Genomic DNA, 9,934 nt, shown 5'->3' with positions numbered 1-9,934 from the left:
ATGATCTTTATTCGATTAAAGAAACACTCCATATGTTTTCCAGACTATTGGGGTAGAACATCAATTTTTCCAAAAGCGAACTCTTTTTTAGTACTCATGCCTCTTCTTCTTTGCGTGCTTCCTTGACTCTTATAATTGGGATCCTTGAAATGGAGGTCGCGTCCAAATATTTGGGGAGTCATCTTTTCAATTCTCAATCCGCACCAAGGATTGGCATTATCTTGTTGATAAGATGACATCCAAACTTAGCATATGAAAATCAAACACTCACTCTCATACAGGGAGAAATGTTCTCATCAAACCAGTTCTTTCTTCATTGTCTACCTTTCATATGGGGTGCTTTGACATTTCTACTACCATTTGTAATAGACTAGATAATATCATGCACAGATTCTGGAATGGAAGCACTGACTCATCCGAAAAAAAATAGCTTTGATTAAAAAATCTAGGTTGTTTACACCTTTACCTGAGGGGGATTGGGTCTTAGACCTTTCACAAATCCATAATCAAAACCTACTTCTAAAACAAGGGTGGCGTTAACTTGCTGAACCTAATCTTTGTGGGCAAAGATCCCACAAAGATGCTAAAAGGTAAACACTTCCCACCCCCTTTTAGTCCAAAGGTCTTCAAAAAAACAAAAAACGAAAAAAAAATCTAGAATCCGGAGTAGCGTTGCTTCAAGACTATGGCACAAGTAGTCAGCTCTTGAAAACATGTTGCCAAGCCCTTCTGATAACCCCTGGTCTTACTTTATGACACCGTTACTTGTCCACCTTTCAGACGCCCTCTCTACAGTCCAAGTTGCTGTAATCCCATCCAAACCCTCTCATGTAATCTCATGTAAAAATAATGTCATCAGTGAGTCCAAATAGTATTACTGTTGTACTACTTGAAGTCCAGGATAAGGGTGTTAATCGGTACCGTTTCAATAATTTGGTATGGTTTCGGTTTGGTGCCAACGGTTTGGACTAAATTGAAAATCAATATTGAAACGTATTGTATTTTTCCTCAACTCTTCCACAAAAAACTACGGTAGAGAGCGGAAGTCTCCAAGAAAACGGTGTGGCATTAGCTTGATGCCTTGGTCCAAACACCCCAACCGGAAAGAAAAAAAGGTTTAAATTCTGGTATCATGAGTAGGTCAACCGTACAATCTTCACCCAATGAAATGAGACTTATATGAAGGCTCAACTTAAAACTTGTTATTAGTTCATTAGATATGCTAGGAGTGGTCAAATGGGAAACTTGCTGATCAACCAATCGATATAATTGTGAAAACTTAACATAGATAAAACAAATAAAAAAACTAATTAATAGAGACAACGAAGGTAAATCTAAGAAGAGAAGTCAATGATGTTTTTGGTAAAAAACTGAAACGGTAGGTTTCGAATTAGGGATAGGAAAAATGCCAAATAGTGTTTGCTACCGATTGGTAAAATTAACAATTTATATCTATGTAATTTTTTAGGGTAAAATTGTAAATTCTCAAGAATATGAACCGCAATGTGAGTTGAAGTTGAACAATGAGTTAATGCGCCGTAACAGTAAGGAATAAGGGTTTTTTTTTTAATTTTTTTTATTTATTCAAACGGATTAACGGGCTGGGGTTCGGGCCTACCGGTTCGGGTTTTAGACGGGCTGGCCCGGCCCAGCCCTTCGTTATGGTTAAACGGTCTTCAGCCCAAACACAGCCCATTGACACTCGGTTCGGGCAGTCCAGGCTATAATGAATATGCTTTCTTTTGCGTCATCAAAAAAAAAAATTTGATGCTTTGGATTGAGGGTCCTACACCGGAGTCACTAAATGCGGGTGACTGGGCTCTTTGTTTCGAGAAGAATGGCAGCTATGCATCACAAAAGTGCATGGGATCCTCTGTTAGCCTCTGGAAGGACTTCTTGTTGCAACTTCTCTGTGCTTAGAACCGCTTGAGATCAAGACTAATCCCTCGCCGTAGTTGCCCAAACCAGATTATGCCAGCCAAACTATGAGATGTTTCGCAGGATTTCCCTGACAGTATCTCTTATGAGACGAATACCTGCTGACTAGCTATGCTGTCTTGGCATTACAACAGACTTCTAGCTGCTTTTGTACTCCAGAGGCTTTTGTGACATCAGGAAAAAACAAATGCTCAACCCCTACATTCCTCTTTTTCACTGGTAACGAAATTCAGTTAACATTAGATTGAATTCACATTATGCAACTGTCTACCAAAAGCATAGAAACTGTTACAAAACTGAAACCGAAATCTAGAAGGGCTTCTGAGCGAACAGCAAGAGTCGTCAATTCCAGAGAGCATTCACAGTAGATAAACAACCTATAATTTTTTTTGTACAAAAAACCTGCCGGCATTTAATTGACTCAGTAAGCCAAGGAGCCAACTCATCAAAACCATCTATGAGAAAACTCGGTCACCAAGACCACATGACAGGTGTAGAAGTGTTTTGAGGGGGATATGGAGTGAAACAATGTTGTTGCTGCCACTGCTGCCAGGATTCACTTCCCCCCTCAACCCCACTACTCATTTCCCTAGCTTGACCTCCTGCGCTGTCATTCTCTTCAATCTCCATTGCTGAGTCGCCATCAGCGTCCATTTGTTCTGGAACTGGGGTGCCAGTTTCAGAGTCTGGTAGAAGTTGAGATGCAGGAACCCATGGAACAACAGCTAGGCAGTCATTTTTAACCCCCACATTGTTGTTGCTTGTATAGGTTGCTTCCTCATCCACTCTCCCTAATTGGTTTGTATGGCCCGACCGAAAGAAATGATCTGTATACAGAAGAAAATTTGCCAGTAATTGGTTACCATGACTTTCCACAAAAGACAAACATAAAACTAACATGCTGATATAATTAGACAACTATATTTCATTAAAAAGTGTCTTCATCTGACGGAAAGCTAGTGTGTCTAACTTGCACTCAACCACATTACATATTACTATAGATGCAATCTTATAATAACCCAATGCCAACAGCAATGAATGCACTATGAATTCACAAAACTATACCAAGTAATATAACAACAGACTATTAGCGAAAGCTAATTTCTCCAAAACTGGGTTGCGACCAGGGCAATAAGATATTTACAGTTACAACCAACACAGCTGGAATAGATTTCAGCTCCGACCAACCGAGACTCCCCAGGTTTCAGTATATAATTGGAAAATTCTGGCAGTCAAAGGCTTTCACACTAGCAGCAATCAAATGCATGTGCTAATGCACAACGGCTATCTATTCCGAGCTATATATTCCGCGTTCACGCACGTGCTAACGTACGCGGAAGAAGATGAAATCATTCTCACGGTTCACATGTCAAAGTGCTTCGAAAGGTGTCAGCAGGTGCATGGAGCGGGAGCCCAGGCATGAGTGGAAACCCCTTAAAACTGATCAAATTTGGTTTTTTTTTTGTTTTTTTTTTGGTCCAGTCTAAAGTGGTTGAAAATACTGAAATGTGTGAAATATGTACAAACTTGGTACCAATAGGTATGAACTCAATCATTCCTTGGAAAGCCCAAGATATCTCGGTCAGAATTGCAAGAATTAGAACCAGGGTAAACAAATAAATGTAGAACAGCATGACAGTGGCTTCCACGAACAATTTCAAGATGATAGAATAATTGAAGACTTACATATCAATATTCCCAGTCAGCATCAAGACCTTACCTCTTATTAACAGAGAAAAATGGAATGTGATTTCATTCTGTCTATGTATTTGATTTGACAGAAACTCTAAGCTGAAAATTAACCCATCCTAAAACTAGACTTCATATCCTAATTCCAAACTCATGGCGAGAAAACACTAGATCCAACTGACGTTCTATAACACGGAGCTAGAGTTATATACGCAACCCTAATCATCTTCCTATGGACCAAATTAATTTCTTTCAACAACCAAAAACATTATAAGTTTGCAAGGAGAAAACACTTCATAACAGCAATGGAAACAAGGTTTAAGCAAAAGAAATAAAGCAGCATGTCAAACTTACTTCTTAATTCAGGAATCAAATCCGAGTTCACAAAAACTTCAACTAATGGTTTGTTCATTGGCTTGTAGAGCACAAGAGCTCTCTCATCATTCGGGGGAGCATAAGGCAGTGGTTCCGTCATTGTAGCTGCCGGCTGTGGTTCGCTGACACCTATCTCCCCAGAAACAGGTCGATCAAAACCTAGAGGAATCTCTGGGGTCTCCTCTTCTTCCATGATCGGTGGCAACTCCGCATCCTACAAAAAAAGTGTTGGATCAAACACGAATAATCTTTTTTTTTTTCTTTTTAATCTAGAATTTCCTGCTACTTGATAAACTACTTTATCCAGAGTACTTAAATAGGAAAGAGAATAAGCGAAAGTCAGGTTGAAATTTCAAATTCTCAAATCTTGTCAAAATTTTGCAGAGGAAGGGAGAGAAGAGTATTGGAAGAAGAAGGCATACCAGTCTCCTCATCTTTCTCGCCGGAGATGACAAAGAAAAGTCGGAAAACTCATCGTACACTTCTTCGAGGTCCTTCCGCTTCATCTTCATCGAGAAGTATCCAGACATCTTTACTTGAAATATTCAATCACGAACAGCTGGTAAAACCCTAAATCAATGCAAACAAATCTCCTATGATCACAATTTCGTGCCAGAGAGGGAAAAAAACCAGTGCAGAATCGAACAAATCGAAGAGGTTTCTCTCTTTCACTCTCTCTTAGGGTTTCTCTAATTTCTATCCGAGTTATGTACGCTACCGCCTAACCAGGCTCCCTCGCGCGGGCTCTCGATTTCTCCAGAACTAAACCTCGGGTCCCACCGACATTCGAGTAGGATTATTCGATTATAACCATTGGATTTGTATCGGAGGGAAGGTTCGGGGTTTAATAATGGAATTAAATTTTTTTTTTCTTTTTTCCTTGGGTTAAGAAACTTAGGTTGATTCCAATTATGTAAAGGACTATAAATAGAAACAGAAATTCGCTTCCTAATTTGTATTCCATCCGGTCTCTTCGATTAGGATGCGGCCGATTATTATCTTAGTAAGTTATTTTTTGAACTTTTTTTCTTATTTTTATAAATCTTTTACGTGTGAATATTTTTCTAGATTTTCTCCGAAAATAATATACAAAGGAAAATCAATAATGAAGATTTAAGAAAATTAAAGATTAAAATGGGTAAAAAGAAGGAAAATTGTTTAGATTCTTAAATTTCAAACTTAACAATATGTCAACCAGTAGTCCAAAACTTGTGTCCAATCTGTATTCATATCCATTTAGAAGAATCTATTTACAAAAAATAATTTTCCAAATATGATGGAATTCAATTAAATCCATCCGAACATCGATAAGATATTGCCCGAAGATAATACGTATTATATTGTAAAGAAAATTGCATCGGCACGCCAAAATGGAGGCCTTAAAGTACTAACACCCCATTTTATGTTTGAAAAACACAATGATGCATCCAAAAATTGCTCAGGCCTCGAATTCCTGCAAAACAACGTCAGTTGTGGGCCGACTCAGTGGTCGGGAAGCCACCTCTGAAAGTTGAGTCAGTGGTTGAAACACCACAGAGCTCTGGCTAGTTGTAGAGTGCTTAATTGAATAATGTTAATGGAGGGAAACGATTCAGATACATTTGTTTTGTGCGACCCTTTAGTTTATATAGGGTTTACCTTTTATTCTCGATCGTTAAATTCGTTCATGATCCTTCTTGGTGGCCATTCGGTTATAGGGTTTTCCCCTTCCTTTTTGAATCAGTTGAGGTTTCCACATATTGCAAGATCGTACATCCCAAATTTCACGGGAGCACATCTCTTTCCATAATTGTCAGGTTCCTTCACCCTTATGCTACGTGTTGGTTCAACTTCCAAACTAGTCCCGACTGGGGTCTTTGACCCGATTGTGGTCTAACTCGATTTACTATTATTTTATCCTATCATGAGCCCCTAAGACCAAGTGATCGATAAGACACAACCGATTGTTTGGTTTGCTTTTCCCCAAACACGATCTCTTCGATCAGTAATGGTGAAGTTCAAATGTCCTATTGTTCTCCAAATGTCACATTTATTATTTTCATTTGCTCAATGGTATGCTTCATCGAGCCGCCCTCATTTTTCATACATTGCGTTGCTTGCGCCACGTGGCCCTAGGGAACAGGCGCCATCATGACACCCTTACTGGGAAACCCAGCCCTAACCTTGACCCGAAAACCCTGTTGTTTGTAGGTCCGACAACCCGAAGTAGAGCAAGAAGTCAGCTAAGGGCCATCCCAGTGGAAGACTTGGTGACTGGCTTTGAATCCATGAATGTGGATGATAGTGTTCCATTTATGGAAACTGTATCCTGATGAAGATCGGATTTGTTGATGGACTTGGAGTGCTCTCTATCATGGTTCGAAGGCATTTCTACCTACAGGTAAGTCCCGGGTGGTGCAAAACCCTTGATGTTTGGATTTGATCGAGCCTTCTTTCCCGTTTTGGTCGCGATTGATTGACTCATTGGTCGATGGACCAGCGACCAACCAAGACCAATGGGTGTTTTTCCTAATTAGGTCTTGCTTGTTCTATTTAAGTTCAATCTCGAGTCTACTCGATTTGCTGCCTCCAAACTCTGGAGTCGAGAGACCCGCAAGACATCTCGCGTCCGGGTTATCTTGACGGATCTTCATCAAAACCGGTTCTTACACAAAAAGGTATGTTTACACTCTCTTCTCTTCTTCATCTTTGTTTTTCTTTCATTTTTGGGTTGAGACAGAGAGAAGATGTTGCATGCGGCAAACACACACCCAGACCAAGGAAAGGCAAAGAAGAAAAGACAGAAGGAAGGAAAGACAAAAGAGCGAGAAAAAGAACAGACAAGAAAAGAGCAAGGGACAAGAAAACAAAAGGAACAGAAGAAAGAGAAAAGGAAGGAAGAAGAGAGACAGAAGAAGAGAGAAAAAAAGACAAAGGAGAACCAGAACAAGAAAGAGAAAAGGAAGCAAGAACGAAAACGAGAAGTGGAAGCCAAACAGGAGGCCAGAGACGAGACGAACAAAAGGAAAAAGAGAAGGGGGAGAGAAAGAAAAAAAAAGAGAAAAAAAGGGGGAGGAAAGAAAAGGAAAGAGGAAAGCAAGAAGAAGAGAAGAAAAAAGAAGGAGGAAAAAAAAGAAAGAAAAGAGAAAAGAAAAGAAAGGAAGAAGAGAAGAGAAAGAAGAGAAACCAAAGAAAAGGGAGAAGACCAAAGAAGACAAAGGAGGGAGAGCGGAGCAAGAGGGGAAAGGAGAGGGAAGACACAGGAAAAGGAGGGAGAGCGGAACCGGGAGACAAAGGAGAGAGGGAGGAGCCGAGCAAACCAAGAGGGGAGAGACCAAAGAGGAGCAAGGGGAAGAAGAGAAAACCGGAGAGGACAAGAAAAGAAGAAAGAGGCAAGGAGAGGAAGGAAGAGGAGGAAAAGAAAAAGGAGGGGAGGAGAGCAAAGGGAGAAAGGGGAGAGCAGGGAAGAAGACAGGGAAGGAACGGAAAGGAGGGGAGAAGGAGAGAAGACAAAAGAGGAGAGAAGGAGAAGAAGAAAGGGAGAGAGAGGGGACAACCAAGGAAGCGAGGAGGAAAAAAAGGGAGAGAACCAAAGAAGAAGACAAAGAAAAGAGAAAAAAAGAGAGAAAAGAAGGAACAAAGAAGAAAGAAGGAGGAAAGAGAGGAAAAAAAGGAGAAAAGAAAGACAAAAGAAAGGAAGAAAGAAGAGGCAAAAAAAAGAAAAGAAAGGGAGAAAGAAGAGGGAAAAAGAGAAGAGAGAAGAGAAAGAAGAAAAAAGAGGAAAAAAAAGAAGAAAGAGAGGGGAGAAAGAAAGAGAGAAAAGAAAAGAGAAGGAAAGAGAAGAGAGGGAGGGAAGGGAACAACGGGATGGGAGGGCGGGTGGTTGTGACACTTACACTCGAACGGTCTCCTTCATCCCACCGTTGGTACTGGGTTTGTCACACCCCACCAGCCGATATCAGTCCCGCCCGACAACCCATGGGTGCAATTCATAGTCACAAGATCTACGGTTTACCATCAATGAAAATAAATGCACACAATAATAATCAAGAGCAAGAATAAATTTAAATAATTAAATAATGAATTATATGAGTTCTATACTATAAGGCCCCAATTTCCCAATATAGGAAATAAGGTTGATAATTAGCCTAGGAATCAATTTTCCTTAGGTAGCAAACCGACCATGATAAAAATAGACCAAAATTTTATAACATTAAACTCGAAGAATTTAGAATATTTAAGCAGCGGAAGTCTATTGTAATAAACTGAAACTGTGAAATCCCCCGGATTTCTACCCCTTTAACTTGTGGTTTCAAGACCGCAAACCCAGGCCTCGAGTTGGCGACAACTATGGGCCATTCAAGTCAAGCCCAAAGGATTGAAAATGAAACTAATGTTGGTGGATGACCCTTGTAATGACTCAACAACTCTCCTAGAGTTTAAGTGAAGAGAGAATATTAATTACGATTATGTAAAAAGGGTGATTTTGGAACGTTCGTAGATCAACGATGGAGAATTTGATTGATGCGAATAAGGTATCAAATCGAAGATCATCGAAAGACCTTTCCAACAAGCCAAAAAACATTGAATTCGGAGTCTGTTTGGGGGTCCAACCATGAACCAGTTTGTTGGGCCGGTTGGATGAACCAACCCCCACCCCATTTTCTATTTAGGGACAAAAATGGAATTTCGGGTTTCTAAGCCCTATTTTATGTTTTAACTCACCCATAACCGCATTTCTTTATGCAAGAACGAGTTTGAGACTGCGGGAAGAGGAGAAACCAAGGAGAAGAGCGGTTCCCATCCTTCTGAAGGTGTTCTATGATTCGAATCTTAGCGAAAACATTAGGAAATGTTAGTTTTCTTTAATCTTTCTCTTAGACATAGTTTTGTGAGTTTTTCTCTTCTCTTCTCTTATGAGATCTTGAAAAGGGAGAGTGTTAGGTATCTTGGATGCTCATCTTTTCTTGTATTAATATTTCCCTTGAGTATGAGAGTAATGGTTTGTCCCCTTGCGAAAGATTTTGCATTTTGACTCTCGGGTTACCCACGAGTGATTTAGGAGAGCCAATTTGGGGTTTTTTGATCTTGATCAAATTGGATCAAATGGAAGGTACCCATAGGATTCTTTTACTGCCAATTAGACTTTCTTAAAGTTTTGTTTCAGTTAGACTTTGAATCGGTGGCGAATTAGAGATCATTCACTAGTAAGGTTGAGAACTATCATTTTTAACCTAGTTTTCAAATGTGAGTTTTCGTGGGAAGATTTTGGGATATCCTTTGAAACCCAAATTGACTCTTAGTTGTGATAATTATTTATCTTGCATGATGATTAAGTTTATATAGGGATGTCAACAGTGTGGTTTAGGGCAGTTTTGGACTTGGCTTAACGGTTTCGGGCCGGTTTCGGTTTGGTGTCGGACTAACTTAGGGTTTGGGCTAATGGTCTATACTCAGGTTGACTAACGGTTTGGGCTAATAATTTATGGTATGCAAGAAAAATAATAAAAATAAATAGTTGAACATCCTATAACAAGAGCCAAAATTCTATGGAAAACAAAATTGCTATTGATCAATTTTCATTAAAAAATGAAAAGTCATTCCATGTTGTAGAAATCCCACCCACCTTGTAGAAATCAATAACTCAAGTAATAAGTAGGCTCATTCCTTAGGCTCTACTAGATAGTCTTGAAACAAATCTTCAAACCAAAAGCCCTTTTAAATTCTAACTTGTGCTATGATTGATTGTCTTGAAATTGGGTTCTTGTTTTGTGAGAATGTTGTTCCCTTCTATGAAATTCGTCTCTCTTTTTTGGGTTGGTATTTAGTTGATATGCAAAAGAAATACCTCTCAATAAATATAATCATGCTTAATCAACATTCTCATACTAGATAAATATTTACTTAATTTAAACAAACTTTGCACATTCAATTGGACATTCATAGTTAATCC

The 9,934-nt window shown here is 39.4% G+C and overlaps 1 protein-coding gene across 1 annotated transcript; it reads right to left on the bottom strand.

Moving 5' to 3' along the window:
• Positions 1-1,864: 1,864 nt before the first annotated feature.
• LOC149015697 (uncharacterized) lies at positions 1,865-4,769 on the bottom strand. The gene is made up of 3 exons (XM_089155855.1): positions 4,425-4,769; positions 3,982-4,216; positions 1,865-2,765 (listed from the first exon to the last, which is right to left on the bottom strand). Exons 1-3 carry the CDS (start codon positions 4,530-4,532, stop codon positions 2,410-2,412), a joined length of 699 nt encoding a protein of 232 aa, XP_089011981.1. The 5' UTR covers positions 4,533-4,769; the 3' UTR covers positions 1,865-2,409.
• Positions 4,770-9,934: the final 5,165 nt, after the last annotated feature.

This window comes from Hakea prostrata, chromosome 5 (genome assembly GCF_041222555.1).
Source record: "Hakea prostrata isolate BN-2017 chromosome 5, UWA_Hpros_2, whole genome shotgun sequence".
In the NCBI taxonomy this organism is placed as follows: domain Eukaryota; kingdom Viridiplantae; phylum Streptophyta; class Magnoliopsida; order Proteales; family Proteaceae; genus Hakea; species Hakea prostrata.
Note: the sequence above shows the minus strand (reverse complement) of the source record. Positions and strands in the feature narration are given on the sequence as shown.

Coding starts and splice junctions, on each gene's coding strand:
- LOC149015697 (XM_089155855.1), bottom strand. CDS start 4,532: ATGTCTGGATACTTCTCGATGAAGATGAAGCGGAAGGACCTCGAAGAA. Junction 4,217..4,424: donor CGAGAAAGATGAGGAGACTG/GTATGCCTTCTT, acceptor CTTTTTTTGTAG/GATGCGGAGTTGCCACCGAT. Junction 2,766..3,981: donor TTTGATTCCTGAATTAAGAA/GTAAGTTTGACA, acceptor TTCTGTATACAG/ATCATTTCTTTCGGTCGGGC.